Here is a 17,176-nt window from a genome sequence, read left to right as displayed (position 1 = left end):
AGACCATATGATTATTAATGTTGTGGTAGAATAATGTAACATGATGCACAAATAAAAATAAAGATTAGGCTGTAGATGTTCCTTACAAAATAACTTTTAACTACTGTATGCCATGAATCTGTATTTATATATCGTTGTTTTTCTGATATTATTGTTATAACATATTAAATCTTGTGCCTTCAGCAAAATTAAAGTCTGCAATTATCAACACACCAATTCGCTCAGATCTGAAAGCTCTGAAGAACCACAATGATGAAAAGATCAAAGAATTGGCTGAGAAAACAATCCAACTACTTGAATAAGTTGCTTAAAGCTGTGTATTTCAAACTCATTTGGAAGTGATTTTTGCTCATTTGTAACAGTGCACATTATTTATATTTTATGTATGTATAATTGTGTGTTAAAATATCTTTTATAATTTAACACCTGAATCAACTGTTTTGAAACATTTATGTAGCTTTTCCATCTGTGCTAAAAATTGATGTTGTTGCATATTCTACCAAGCATGGTGTACAGTTCCAGTGTTTATTTCTGGTAGTATAGGTAGGAACTTTGCAAAGTTCCTTCACATATTTGTCATACCAAGAATTGTCTAAAACCATGACAGATAAACTGCCTTATGCAAAAAGCCTACTAAAATTATTTGAATACAAAATAATTTATTATTTAAAAAAAAGAAATTGTTAAATTAGAATTAATATTTTAACTAATTATCTTAAAGCTTTAAGTAAGTATTTATTATTTTTAAAATTAATTACTTGCATTCTAGCTAAAATGGTAATAAATTTAAAATTAGAAATTTTGCTAAACTTATTAATTTTTTAAGTATCTCCCTTTTTTTACTGTTAGTAAAATAAATGTATTGATAGAATAATAAATAAATAATTTTGAGTTTGTGAAGTTAAAGCTTTTGAAATACACTTATTAAGTTTTAAAAAAATCTATGAAGTAAAAAATACGAATTAAGTTGCATCTAAAAAAATTATTAGCCTATCTAATGTAAATTTGCTTATTTTTCTGGTATTTGAAAATGAATCATTTCAATCAGAGATTCTTGCTGATGCTTTTAGACTAGCAACTGAAGTATGTCAGAAAAATTGTCTTATTGAAAGAAGTCTAAAAGCAAATATGAATTTGTAGATGAACAAAATCTGTAATATTTTATTAATAGGATATTTATAAGCTTTAAAATACATTGCATGGAAAGAATTGAAAAGTAACTATGAATAAACATGATTTTTATTGCCTTCGATCAGAATGAGTAAAGCTTTATTCTCAAAAGAAGTTTCAAAAATTTCTTCGAAATCCTGCATTCTTGGGAGTAGAGCAGTATAAAGAGTTTAATTGAATTGGAGGTATATTTTGCTACTTTATTGAAAGAAAAGCAAGTAAGGGATTTTATCCATAATGCACTATACTGATAATTTGGTGCTAATGCAACTAAAGAAAAGAAATTGAGTAGCATCAGTTTTTCTGCTTATAAATTTGCTAATCATATTAATTTTTGTGGATCACATTGTTTTGCAATAGATGATAGCTAAAGAAATAAAAAATATAATGTTCTTATTTTTTTTAAATGGATTATAGAGGATAACCTATTTCCAACTCATCTTTTTCTCTAAATCACTATATCATTTCACAGAGGTCTGCATCTGAAATTGGCTGTGGAGTTATCAGATTGAAAATCTATAAAGTTATTGTATTACAAATATGATATCCAAAAGAGAAAAGTGTTAACTACTGGGTTCCTATTTAAAAATGAAATAAATTTTTAAAATATTAAGATTAAAGCTTTTTTTTTATCAGTAGTTAATTTTCTAAAATATTCGGTATTAGCATACAAAGAATAGACTGTGTAAGAATAATTGTTAAAATTACATACCATGGTACTTATGAATTAGAAGGTGGACATGTTCATACATTAAAAGAGGCTAAATTACAGGGCAAAATATACAAAAGGTTGGCATTTTTCTCATATCAAGAAATATAATGGAAAGAAACCCTTTTTAAGTCAAGAGAAACAAAAGTCATTTTCTAATCAGGAAGAAACATTTCCTAATTAGGAAGAAATTATTTTCTAGTTAAAAAGATAAAAGTCATAAAAATAATATCAGCTCACTGAAATTACAAGAGAGTAATTGTGACTGTATTGCAAAAAGGCAGTAAGAAAGAGATTTATACAGTAAATCTTTTATCTTCTTTCTCTTAACATGAACGTGTTGTAAGATTTTTAAGAGAAGATGGAAGAACTAAGTATCATGAATGCACTGTAATGTGCATTCCTAGCTTCTGCAGCATAATCTCTTTTTAAAACAGTGCTTTAAAAATGATCCTAATTTGTATAATACATTGTTCTGTTAATCCCATATAATCTATACCATTTTGGGGTATACATTTATGTGATTTTAAATATGTGCCAATTTTGCTTATGTCACCAGTAGTGTGTTTTTATCCATATTTTTTAAATCTTATTTTCTTTGTTCATATCAGCATCAGAAATAATCTTATTTGGATGCAGATATGGATATTGTTCTATAGTTTAATTTGCAAGCTGATGCTTGAAGAAATCAGAAAAAAAATTTTTTTTCTGTCTTACTTATATTAATAACAATTTTATTGCATTTTTTGCTGAATTTTATAATATTTGAAGTCTGTTACAGCATAGGAATTGCTCTGAAAGAAAGTATCATTTTAAAAATTTGTTTTAATTTCTGAATTTTAATTAATTTTAAAAATATTTAGTTGTTAAGGGCTTTGCTATAGTTCATGTCTATCGGAATTAATTTTTGTGCGATTATGCTGTTGTATATAAAGTTTAAAAAAAAAAAGCTGAATTTTTTATGATATATATTCAGTATTCATAATTTATTGTTTTTTAACTTACATTATTGTATTTCATAAATAAACATTGCCAAATATATCACATATTAGTTATTCCACTTAATAAGCATTCATAAACCATTGATGAACAAATGTAAACAAAATATATATGAGAAGAAACTCATCTTTTGATTAATTTCAGATATTAAGTTTGCATTTCAAGAAACAAGCCGAGAGGAATCTTGGCTTTGTGCTCATTGACAGCTAGAGAAAGTAGAATTGTATTATTTCATGAAACACACAGAATCCTTTATTTAGAGCTGCTTTATTTAGAGTTTTTTAAAGTTTACATAATTTTAAAGTTGTTATGTTTCATTGTGCAGATCACTGAAGTCCTTTTGTATCCACTTAATTTTCATTTGAAGTATTCTAGAGCAATATATTTGGAATGTGTTAGTAGAAAAGTACTTATGTCCTATTGTTTCAAAATATTTGCATTAGCTGTAGCAACAAATTAGAGAAGTTAGAATTGCTGTCATAAAAGGGAAGCAAGATGTACAAAAATCTGCAGTTCTGAAATTTTAAGATATTGTATTTAATATGACAAGATACTTATTTTGCTCTTTGTGTATAGGCAGATGATAAAAAATGGGATAAATGGAAAATGTTGATGAATCTCATGTAAAATTAAAAGTCTTCTGAATAAAATGTGAGAAATGTATAGTTTTGCTAAAAAAGAGAGCAAATCATTTTTTCAGTTTGTTGTAGTTGATATAGTGTTTCACAATAATAATGTGCTGATAGAATTACATTTTAATATATCTCTCATGGTTTTTTTTAGCATTTGAATTTAGGTATTTTAAATTAATGTTCTGTAGTAAGATTTATAAAACTTATTTTAAAGCAGTTAAATATTAAGTAATATCCTTAAAGAATGAATGAATTTAATATTATTATTATTGTTATTATTATAGCTTCTTAATATCTTTTATCATTGCTTTACATTACCATTTTTGAGTAAGTAATCTTGAATATTATTTAAGGTATCTTTAATAGTTGAAAATTGTCTAAAATCTTTTAATATAATTAATATTTATCTTCCAGTGAATTATTGAGATATAAAATCTACTATATGAAATTTCAAAGAAATTTAAAAATAAGTGTGTTTGTTTCTTTATATGCAGATATGCCTAATGTGTACAATAAAATAAGTTGATTTTCTTTTTGCAGCACAGTTTCCACTATTTCAATTAACTTTTCATATGCTATTTGCATTGATTTCTGTTGTTTGATATTCATATAATAATTTTAAGTTAATAAATTAATGACTGACAATTAAGCTATGTTAGCAATATTTATTACAGAGAAATGGAAGATCTTTACCTATGCATACATACATATATCTGTAAATTGAATGCATCTTGTAAGAAAAATGCTAACTTCTTTTCTGTATGCAGATTTTGTTGGTGGATATTTTTCTAATTTGGGAAATACACTTGATAGCAATGGTGTTTTTTTTTTTTTTTTTTTTTTTTTTTTCTTTCCTTTTAATATAAGGTACAGATTTTTGTTTGCAGTTTGTATAAAATCATAGTTTTGCATAAGGTAAATGCACTGATTAAGCTCTTAATAAATACTGATGATCATAAAAGAACTTATAAAAGAACTTAATAAATTTGATAATTCATAAATTGTAATTATCTTTTATGTATACTTTATTTATGTATAATTTAGGCCAGCAGGTCTGTAAATGCCATTATAAAACCCATTGAAGATGAAAACCGCATACTAATTTTTAAACTAATTTAGAAACTACTTTAGCTTTAAATGCTGAGGCTTTTGTCTTTAATGCAAGTCCATAATATTTACTGCTGGAAAGATCAGTGCTTTTTGCCATCAAAAGGAAGTAAATTTTAATTAAAATTTAAGCACTTTTTTTAAAAGTGACTAAATCTGTTCTTCTGTAAGTGTTATTTCAAATTATCAGATGCTCAGTATATTTCAAGGAAGGTTACTACTATCTTTTGTTGGGATTTAAAATTATTTTGCTAAGCAGAATTTGCATTCTTCCTTGTAATGCACAGAGTCTTAAGAGGCAAGTATTTGTAACACTTCTAGGCTAAAGCTAAGCATAAAGTGGAAAAACTGTTATTGATTAAGAACATTAATTATATTTTGAATACAAAGTAATTAATATTGCAGTTTGGAATACTGAACAAAAATATCCAATGGCCGTGCTAAGCAATAATGCAATACGTTTTGTTGAATAGTAAATGACTCTTCTTTTTATTCCAATCTGACATATATTGTCTTCAGTCTTTCTCTTATTCCCTGTTTGGTGTCTCTTTCCTAGCTTGTTTCCAGGCATTCATCTAATATTATATGTCTTATTTTCTACCATTCTTCATGAAGTTAGCTTTGATCAATTGCTAGTCTCTTATATAGATCACTGCTGATATTCTTACTTGTATTCTATCAACCTTCTTTATTAAAAAATTTTTGCTATCGATTTTGCATTGGAATTGCAATAGTAATTCTTTATACTAAATATTAACATAATTTGTTATTCTTTTTACAATGGTTGGCACACAATGAAGGCTTTCTCTCTTGGTCTTCATACCTAATTTCTGGCCCAGACATGCAGTTCAGCATTATACTTTTTGCTTCCCATTTTCCTTAGAGTCAGGTTTTTTTTTTTTTTTTTTTTTTTTTTTAGCCTATATGTTTCTTTTCATTAGAAGCCATGTCATTGGGACTTAAAAATTTTATGGTTGGAATTCTTAGTATGTGTCTTAGTGAAGTTCACACACCTGTATTTAAAATTTTTTGCTTTTGCTTTAGAAAATAATTTTGCACTGGGAATGAAGTACTCTCTGTTGAATAATAATGTAATGTAAAAGTAGTTTGAATGCTACTTTCAAATATCTGTAACATGTTAATATTTAATTATTTTTTGCCCTGAATTAAGCATCTTGTGCATTGTTAATGATACTTTATAATGGCAAAAATCAAAACAAATAATTATGTTACTTAAATTTTATAGTAATCCAAAATATGTAATTTGTGCTTCTTTTTCATCAGTTATATTTAAAAACCATCATTTTGTTACCTAAAATTTTCCTCCCTTTTGTCATCTTTCAAATTTCAAATGTGCATATTTTTGGAGGAATAGTTTTATCAGCTTGGAAATGTGTTCAAGGTATAACAGATCTTATCAATTTATTATTTTCCTTTTGTTCTAAGAACTTGTAGTAGATCTTAGTTAACATATTTTGTAAAGCAATTTAAAAAGAAGTAAAATTAAAATAGCAAATTTGTTGTATTAACGTTTTGTGTGCTGCTGATAAATGTTACATTTCTAGTTAAATAATAGGGCAAATATTTTGTTGTATACCGTTAACGTAAATACTTCTGTATAGTAGTATATAGTGATACATATACATACATGAATGTATTTCTATTGTGTATAATTATTTGAGTTCTTTTGTTGTAACAAGCTAATAATTATCTTTTATTGCAATAGTTCTTTAAAAAAAAATTCCATTTAAAACTGAAAATCTGAATGTGATAGTAATTAATTGGTCATATATTAGAAATTCACAGAAAAGTAGTGTTTTGTCATAGACTATCAACTCTAATAGAGGAAAATTGCTCAAAATATTTTTTATTTTATATATGTAACCAGAAATGTACAAAAGTACAAATTTTTAGACATTTTTTGGAGGGGGAAAAGTCATATTTTTTTCTCTCCTATCTCATGTCAAAGGAATTAAGAAATCTAATTGACAATGGTTTATAAAAGCAAATAAACCTATTTTTCATGACTTTTGCTGAGTAGTGCATAAAATACATAAGCTGCTTGGAACTTCTTCTGTAATATGAAATTTAAGACGATACAAACTTTTGATTAGCCTTGGCTATTTAATAGAGAAACAACATATGTTTTTTAATATTCCATTTTAAGATATTTCAAACTTATAATACTTTATTATTACATTTTATGAATGAACTAAAAAAATATTAATTTTCTCACGTGAATTTTTATAATGTATGCAAATTTATATGTCAGAAATAAATTAAAGATTTGTAGCTATTTTGACAATGTAGAAATTCTTCCAAAAAACAGAGTAGGTTTTGTCTCTCTCTCTCTTTTTAAAATTTGTTTTAATTTTGAAATCTTATTAAATGAAGTTTTCTTCATGTTTCATATTTTATTTTTTATCTCGCAGTTTTGAAATATTAAAGAATTTTTGTAATGTATGTGTACTAAAACTGCTAAAAATGTAATATTTTTTAATATTAATGTAATTTTAATGATATCAGATTAAATTAATTCTTTTATTAATGTATATCAATCTGGGAAAAGATATATGTTTATTAATTCACTTCCTCTCCAAACAGATTCACTCTCTCCCTTAACAGAATGTGCTTGCTTATTTCATCTGTAAAAAATCAGCATTTTATTGTAAATTAAATTTATTATTTGATCACTTTTAGCTTATGTTGGTATAATTATATATAACAAATAATTAAGCTTTAACTTCATTAACATTTTATTTTAAATCTTAATAAATAGTAAAACAAAATTTCATTTTCATTCAGAATAAAATAAAATAAAAGCAAACATTTTTGTTTTAAAAGAAGTATGAGACAGTATTCCTTTCCCCTGATTTCCTTAGTAAAGATGGGACATATTTTTTGCATTCTGAAGTAAATGATTATTTTACTTATTTCCACTGCAGAAGTTGGGTAAACATTAAATACTTTTAGTGTATGTCATTCATGTATTTTCTTATACGTTCAACCTTTCCCTTTATTCTTGTCAAAGGGCACTAGACATTATTAAAGGAAATTTTATCATTGGGAGTTATAAAAATGAGTCATTGGGAATTAATTTGAAGATAAGTTTTTAAAATATTTTTCTTAAAGTTATGATTTTTTAGGTTTTATAATTAGGATCTAATGATTTTATTTTAAAATTATGAAAGAAATGTATTAGTTGTGAGGCTTTATGACCAATTTCAATGTTATGTATAACCATTTATTTTAAATTTGTTACGAGTTCCATTAACAGGTTTCAGAATTTGTATTTTGGATAGTTTGCATTTGCTACATATGTAATATATGTTATTTTTAACACAAAATTTTTACACACATGCAAACTAAATATATATAGGTAAATGAAATCTAAAATATGTGATATATTTTCTTTTATATTTTTATTTAATTTGTACCATCTATTTGTTTAATGTTGAATTAATACATGAACTTAATGCAAATGTGACTTTACTGATGTAAATTTAATTTTCATTAAAATATATGTATACCATTTTATTAATAGGGAATTTTCATTTGTTTATCTTTTATATTATGATTCATCAAAGTGGTAATCATATATATTTTTTAAATTGTTACTTTAAGGTATGTATAGGAAAATATATATTTTTATTGTCATTCAATTATTTTTTTTTAAATTATGTGGAAATAAATTTTCATTAATTTCATATTCAAGAATAGAATATTTTAAGAATGCAAAAGTTTTCATAAGATGCACAAATAGGAAAAATAATTTCTGTTTTTAGTTATGTTTTCAGTTTGAATTAATTATGAGAACATTAATTATAAATACAGTAAACTCCCTGTATTCTGAATGTATTTATCTTGAATTTTTACTTTGAAAATTTACCATTGATAATTAATAGGAAAAAAATATTTATCACATGAAATGTGTTTTGCTTTATGTGACTGCTCTGTTCATCTTTTATGTATTTTGGGCTTCATTTTTACAGTCCAAAAGAAAAAGTCTGGGAAAAAACTTAAATTTTAATCATTGAAGAAATTTTACAGTTAAAATAATTGAGATAAAGTCTTAGATCAAACCAATAGTACAGACCCTTTTTGTCATAAATAATCTCATATAAAGGTAAATTATCAATATTACTTTTTTAATAGTAATTTATCAGACTATTCGTAATCAACGTTTTATGTAGATTCAGTTATACGTTTTTCATTATTGTAAAATAATGGTTGAAACACAGAATTTGAGATAGATAATAATAGTATTGCATTTAATATGCAATAATGGATAAAGACTGTCCTCCTTCTCAAAGATAAAATCTTTTTTATTCTTGAATATTATTCTGATTCTGCAAAACTTCATCATACTGGAAGTTAACTGTATTTGATGGATAATTTTTTAATCACTATTATATTCATTTCTTATACATTCTTGTAATTTTTATCGATTCTTTTACTATCGTTGATGCATTCTTTTGCTTTATTTACAATAACATGCAAAGTCATGCTTTCTATCTAGTCAGTATTTTTTGTATATATAATTGGACTGTGATAAATACAAAATATAAACAAAATTATGAATGTGTATATCAAGATTTATTTAAATTTTTGCTACAACTGTAAATATTAAAGCTAATATAGCATCTTGAATGTCTGCTTATTTGTTTGCCTGATTATTTTTGTATGTTGATGAAAAATTTTATCTGCGAAGTTATGCATTTACTTGGTCAAAGTAGTTTTCAATATATCTAAGGAAGCTTGTAATTTAAATGATCTCACAACAAGTGTCAATAAAAATCAGACTTTATAAATCATCATTACACAATTGATAATTCTATTTAAAATGAGTATCCTCTAAGTTTTCGCAAGAATATTATAGATTATAGAACAGAAGAAAAGATAAAAATTGGCAGTAGGAAAAGAAAATGGTGTTTAACAGATGTTATGGAACAACAAATTATTATAGCACAAAGTCCGAAATCCGGACTTAAAATATACGAATGATTAAAAAAAGGGCCTTTGGATCATCAGCAATTTTTTTTAAGAAATTGTTTATGCTTTACGCTTGCGAATTGATATTTTTATATATTTTTGCATGATATTTTTGCATGACAAAAAAACATGTGGAGAATCCCCATTCATAATTTTACTTCGGAACTGAAACCCACTTGGTTAATCATTTATTAATTTTTGCTTTCCTCACTGCTTGGCTTTCAACACACTAAAGCTTGAAAAATGATTCACGCAGAAATGTGTAAACTTTTTTATATATATCTAAGTAATTTAACACATTAAAGGCGGGGATCTTGACGAAAGTATGCTAGGTAACGCGGCGACCGCTTCGTATCGTTTTTCGTCCTAGAGCGGGCGATATTTTGTGTAATCATAAAAAAAGTTTATTTAAACTCTTAAAACTACAAGAAATATTAAAAAAGAACTAAACACTTATTACAAAAAATATTTTAAAGTACATATTTATGAGAAGAATGTAGTATTTTTTATGAATGTGATAATGTTGATAACACTCGCTACGGTGAAGAATTGCATTGCAAAACTCGCATTTGAAGCAAGTCAACTTTCTTTTTTTATGTGCCGAACAAACTATGCAGTTTCATTGGGCATATAGCTTTTTGACTTTATTTTCTATCCGAATTAATTTGTGCTTTTTGATATCTAGCGAAAGACGTCCAGGCGGATCAATTTTATATCGTGGAGTCCGTGGTGCTGAGTTCGATGTACCAGGTTGTGGCTCTTCAATGTCCTTCAAATCGTCTGCATACATATCTTTATTTTCACGTGAAACTATATTGAAGGATTTCAAAATTTACTTTAAGTAGAATTTGAACAACCGAATAGCCTCAAACCACAAAACATACTAAATACAAATGTAAATTGGCGCATGGATTGCGCAAGCTACAGTCGAGATAAATCGTATTACTACGACTCCCGCCTTTAAGCTACTGTCGAGATAAATCGTAGTACTACGACTCCCGCCTTTAAGCTACAGTCGAGATAAATCGTAGTACTACGACTCCCTTTAAGCTGCAGTCGAGATAAATCGTAGTACTACGACTCCCGCCTTTAATGTGTTAATACCAAAGAGCATGGTAACCTCTTATGTTGACATTACGCTTGACGATGATCGCAAACTTCAGCTAACACCGTTGCGAAGTATTGAAAGTGTTGACGAGGAGAAATTTCTTTCCATATGCAAAGAATAGATTGCGTAAATGATACTCATAGGTCAAAAGATTACACTTAGTCCTGTTTGACATGAGAATAATTGATATGTTATTCAGATAAGCCTAGGACCGGTGCCAGGGCTGGCGTGGAGACAAAATTTTTAAAAGCACCGGGCAACAAAATTAAGAAATGGCAAAATCTCTAGAATTTGGAGAAGTCACTAGATGGCAAAATTTAAGGAAACGCTACGCTTGACAGCTGAATTTCCAACCTGCAGAGACCGCACGGTGCTGCAAAATGTCTAGCGCCTGCCCTGGATAAGCCTTAAGTGCATGTGAGAATTAATTTATTTCAATTAAGCCATAATCCTATGCGGGAAATGGGCGTAAGTTTAATAATAACTAATATAATTCAAGCTTAACGTCATCAGCATGCGATAGAAGCGAGATAAAATTTAGCGAAACATGTCTTTAGTCTCCAATTGCATGAAACATTGTCAATAGTGTGTAGCGGAGCTAGCTAAGCTTTATAATGATAGCCGCGAATTTGAACGTGTTCAGATATCGTAAATAAGAAGTGAAATTTTCCAAATAATGGAATTTTTAAAGAACTGTGGAGCAGTGGTAATAAATGAAAATGATATAACAGAAGTTTTTCATTGCGGTGACAGTGCCTCAATCATTAATCAATTAACAGAAATCTGTTGTATGGCTCTAAATCGAGAAAATATCGCTACCGGTACTCAGAGAGGTTGTCGAGAATAAAAACATTTCGACTGACAATTTAATGAGAATTCTCGACGCGACAGTTACAAAGAGAAAGTATTAGCACAAAAAACGAAGCATATTGAACAGCTTTCGTTGAAAGAAATGTTTCATAAAGCAGACAAATAAATATTGAGTTCCTTTATGTAAATTTTGATTCCCTTAATATCTTAAATGCTTCATTATTTCATAAATCCCTATTTTAAATTTTTAATAATATAATTTCTACATGTATTATTACTCGAATCTCGGAAGTCCCGACGAGTCCGAACCTCGGACTTCAAACTGTATTTCTTTATTATTATTATTATGCCCAGTAGTGGTTATACAGAGCCTAAACAAAGTCATAAACAATGTGAAAGATGCAAAAAGTAAAATGATAGTAATATGTAAATTTAAAGAAAAAACTCATACTGTTTCTAATATTGTTTCGAAATTGTAGGATGGAAGGAATGAGAGTTCTTACGGCATTCTGTCGCCAACGGTTTGAATAATTTTTGTGCCTTTTCTGGTTACTGAATCAGTGTTTTCATAATTTTGAATCCTATAATGACCTGCTTACAGTATTAGGTAAGCCCTTTAAAAAAAGCACTGATATTTCAAGACATCTGCTATTTTGGGAATCTTCGTAGCCCGCAGAACCAGTATTAGCTAGAGAATATGACTGCTCTAGAAACCTGATACAATACAACACGGTAGTTGTACAAGAGCTGCACGTATTGTTGAAAAGCAGTCCTACTTTTCCCAGTGGCAATAATAAAAAAATAAAATAAATAAAAAAACATGATTTGTTTTATCTTGCGACCATAATTATTTTAGACGAGTATCGCTTAAAATTATTTTCATAAGAATATTATATGCCAGTGGCGCCCAACCTTTGGCCTATGGCGAGCACATTTACAAAATATCAACATTTTCGTTAAACATATTTCCAATCTTATGCGATACATCTGAAATATTAATTTCGGAAAATGGGTTTGAGATAAATAATAATATTCGTTGAACTTTTTGTGGTATGGTTTCACTCTCTAGATAACTCCGCATCACTCGAGCTGTATGAGGGCGGACGCTATTGTCCATAAATATTGCGTCGGAACCCATTGCAGCGATAAAAGGACCTACAAGAAGGTGTAGAATTTCGTCGCAATATCCGATGCTATAATAGAAGTACCATTAATCCCTCAGGTGTCGGTGCGGCCGTTCGTTGCTTTCCCAGCCCATACCAGTAAGCCTCCCTCTCTGTAATCCCAATAGCGTGTCCCTTTTTCACGCCATATCATTGCCCTTCGAGGATCGTTCTGGATTTTAAATCGAGACTCATACGTAAAGAGTACGTGGCCCCACCGCTCTGATGTCCAACTACGATGTTCACGGCCCATTTCAACCGCGTTCTGACATACGATGTGGAACAAAGGAACACAAACCACAGGTGATCGGGCGTACAATAATATTGGTTGAACTTTATGGAAATCAGAGAAGCGGAGTTCAAAATTATTTTTCAGTGCTTTTCCGAGTATTTCTCTGTTTCAATTGCCTTGTGGGTATTAATATGGCTTGATAAATTCTGAAAATGGGTGAAACGTTTTTCTTTCATCTGATTTATCCACAAATTTAATTTTATCTGAAAATCAGTTACAGTCCCAGTCAATTGAAAAAGGTTTTTTTCTTTTCCCTGGAAATCTTCGTTTAGTTTGTTCAGTTTAACTGTTATATTCAACTTCATGCATTCGACGAAACAGGTTCGCCGGATTATGGGCCTTTACTGCAGCAACGGATAGATGCGATGCCAGCTATCATGCTGTTAGTGATCTACGGCGTCTTGCACATGGCAACTAGAAGCAATTGTCTACCGATGTGGAGTCGTGTATGAGCGCGGACCTCTGGAACATCACCTTTAATAATATTATAGATCATCAGTGGCCAAATCATACACGGATTGTTTCCTTCGCCGACGATGTTGCCTTTATAATCCAAGGATCTACACGAGGACAACTAGAGAAAAACTGCAACACCACCCTTAATATATTCAACAACCTTTGTCATAGAATAAAACTCGAAATATCATACATAAAATCGCACGCACTCATAATACACAAGCGAGGACAAACAATCACCAGGAACACCACGCTGCGAATTGGAAGCAATAAAATAAAATGTGTGAAGACCATCAAGTATTTAGGACTCACTATAGACCAGAAATTCAATTGGATACTGCATCTTCAGGAAAATCATCACATTTTGAAAATTCTATTAAACATAATAGTCAATAAAATAATCAGCTACGAAATGTTATCTAGGCCTATTACATGACAGCGAAAAAAATTCGGACTGTTAACTCAATTCAAAGACCTGTCTTGATCAATATTACCCGATCATTCTCAACAACCTCCACCAACGAACTGCAGACAATAGCCGGGGTGACCCCACCACCAAATGAAACAGAAATCGACGCACTGTCCACAGTGATCCTACAACTCAAGAAAACTACCACATACAACAACGTCATTTTTAATCCACAAGATTATGAAGAAAAGCTACCGAAATATAACAGACATCCCGCTCTGGGTCTTCACAATCTCCATTACAACCTCGACAATCAAATGAATTTACTGCATACACGGATGGCTGAAAGATCGAAAGTTAGTTAGTAAGCGGTGTCACCATAAAAGCAAAAACAGGTTCCACTCCGAATAGCAAGGTTACCTTCGGCCGCAAAACAGCGTATATCAAGCAGAGCTCATAGCCATACTAAACTTAGAGACTTAAAAATATATACCATCCATGTAATCACCGACAGTCAGTCCTCCATGCATGCCATCAAACAACAGCACACAATTTCTCTAATAGCCCTGCAAAAATTCAAGACATCATAAGCACAAGTAATAAGAAATTTGTCCTGTCATATGGACCAGAGGTCACAATGCCTGTGAAGGCGATGAAAGGGCCGATTTTCTAGCAAAACAGGCAGCACTAGAACAAACAGGATCTCAAGTTCATATTTCATGGCCTAAATCAGCATTAAAGTAGAAACTAAAACAAAAGGGGAATGAAAAGTGGCAACGTCAATGAGAACAAGGACGACGTGCATTCGAACTGCTACCCAAGGCTGACGAAAAAACCACAATATCAACCTACTTCCCCAAGTATTTTTATGATCGTAATATGGCTACGTCGGTTAGATGCATAATCAGGGAAAGTGGAGGCCCTGAACGTTACATGTTTCACTGTCCGTTAACGTCAGCCCATCACATTCGCCATCCCACCGATACTGGAATAGAATTTAAAAGATTCATCATTAAGCACCGTAAAGTCTTCCAAAACATCAAAAATATTATTGATTTCCTACACCGACAAGGACTGCACCTTTGTCATCCATAGCATACAACTCAAAATAATTCTTTAAGTTTAGAAATTGCAACAATAAAAATATCTACTCTCCACCCTCATATTATGGAAGAAAGCCTTTGGAAAACACACTTAAATATCTCCATTTATTGAGAAAACAATGACTTTTCTCATACCTACTCAAACTACGAACTATAAACTACTTTATACGGTGCAATGTGTGACAGATACACGAATACTATGCACTCAGCAGTATGTACCATGAAATGAGTTCATAAACTACGTGCTGAACTATGAATGAACTTATAAACTGCGAACCATTTAACAAAAAAACCAAACACACAGCGAACCACATACCATAATCACTCCTCCCATCAACTAAGCTCCAAACCGAAACACAAAAGAAATATGTGTGTACATCTAAACAAATAACTTATTGTTATTTATCCATGTAACTGCAAAGTACCCGTGTAAAGTATCTCTTATGTCAATATTGTCTGCAATTGCATACAATGCAATTATGCACTATTGATATGTAACTATTATGAATGCTGCAATGTAAACAAATGCCAGAGCATGGCGTTGGCGTGCCCCGTGAGGGTGCACTTCCATAGATGGTTAGTGCAGTGGGGCAATAGCAGTTTTGCCCCCTTGTACATCTGTTTGTCTGTCTGTCTACCGATGTGGTAATCCTCCGGCGTCCAGACCCACGTCTTCTGCATGGATTTGATCCCTTTTGGTAACGACTCTACAGCGTATTGATGACATTGCGATGCGCATTTAGTGCTGTTGCAACATCGGATTGTCTTGCACTAGCTTGCAACACCCCTATAACGCTCCAACGAATTTTGTGCAGATGGTGTCTTAGGCTCATGCTTTCTATTTAACTATCTCGGATTACACCGAACTGTGGCTGTTTGTGAGGTCCGGCATGCCCTTTTAAAGGCGTTATGGTGTGACTGCGAGATTGCATTTTATGCTAATTTCGAACGTCTATTTGAATTCAGCGATACAACCTCTACCTCATATGTAAATTGTATGTTTTATATTCTCTTTTTAGATTCGTTATCGTTTCTTTTAGCGTTTGTTATCTTTTTAGCATGAGTGTGTATATCTACGACCAACGGTTGCGAAATGAAAGGCCGATTAAAACCTTTGGAGACACGGTGCGTGCAGTTAACTCAAAGTCCGTGCAGTCGTATCGCACCTCTTTAGGGAACCCCGCATGATTTTTCGCATTGCGTATACATACATAAGATAAATAAATGTGAATGACTTCGACAAAAGACTATTATAACAAGCACACGTAAATATTAATAAAAATAGTTGGATTTTAGGACTTCTTTGCATGCTATAAATTTTGGAAATTAAAATTGTCCTAGTCTCAAGGGCTAGATAATTTTGTTGTTGGCAATGCTCTGTTGGGAGATGATCAATGATAGCTGCTGTTCATTCTAGTTTGGAAGACGTTAATGTTTAACTGCTTTTCTCTAAAAGAGAGGGAGAGAGAGTGTTTAGGTTTACTGCAATTTTCAGGTTTCATAAGCCGCTGCATAGGGCATGAAGCCATAGGTAACTTTCCGACCTAGATTTGCTTATTTGCTTGTTTAAATTTAGAAAGAATAGGAACCAATGGCGTTTTTAGCTTCTTTAAAAACATATGATGAAGAACTTTGAAACTACGCATAAAGGAAACAGCGTGGTATTAAAGAAATTCACATATAAAACAGAAGAAGCTATATATTTTTTTTTCCATTCCCTGCGAGACGAGAATTTTCAAATCGTTAATGATAATTTGCATTGGTACCAAACTAGTTTTTAGTCATGTTATTAGATTAAGTTCTGAATTTCTGAAAGCGAACATGTGATAAAGGCTGCAACAAAACGATGGGGTCGTTCGTCAGGAACAGATGAAATAGTGGAAATAGATTCAGTAATATGTGGCAAAAAATAATAGTTCAGTTAGTTTCCAGCTGCCGGAATTAGATTAGAAGTTGTAAAAAATTAATTATTCTCCGCGTAATCGGTTGAAGAAATGCACAGATTTGGCCATAGAAAGTACACACAGCTTATAGATAAAAGTGCCTCATTGATAGAATGTCTCACATATAGAATTTACCTGAAATCTCTCTCTATTCATAGAATTTGATATTCCTCACAGACAAAGAAACAAGATGCTGTTTTAGTGTTTAGCACTGCTTTCTTTGGCTTCCAGATGATGAGAACATTAAACGTTATTGGCTTGCATAATTATAAAAAAGAGCAAG

General features: G+C 30.4%; 1 protein-coding gene across 1 annotated transcript in view; it reads left to right on the top strand.

The window, feature by feature from the left end:
• The window catches only part of LOC118182389 (rap1 GTPase-GDP dissociation stimulator 1-like), a 110,234-nt gene extending 100,792 nt beyond the window's left edge, over nt 1-9,442 (top strand). Inside the window, exon 15 of the mRNA XM_085814949.1 lies at nt 184-9,442. Within this exon, the coding sequence (XP_085671075.1) occupies nt 184-302 (119 nt within the window). The 3' untranslated portion in view covers nt 303-9,442. The remainder of the gene's footprint in view (nt 1-183) is intronic.
• The last annotated feature ends 7,734 nt before the right edge of the window (nt 9,443-17,176 follow it).

Source organism: Stegodyphus dumicola, chromosome 4, assembly GCF_044657685.1.
Source record: "Stegodyphus dumicola isolate Sdum_Otavi_A_Nest chromosome 4, ASM4465768v1".
NCBI classification, from domain to species: Eukaryota; Metazoa; Arthropoda; class Arachnida; order Araneae; family Eresidae; genus Stegodyphus; species Stegodyphus dumicola.
The sequence above is the reverse complement of the archived record's forward strand: the minus strand, read 5'-3'. Positions and strand labels throughout refer to the sequence as shown.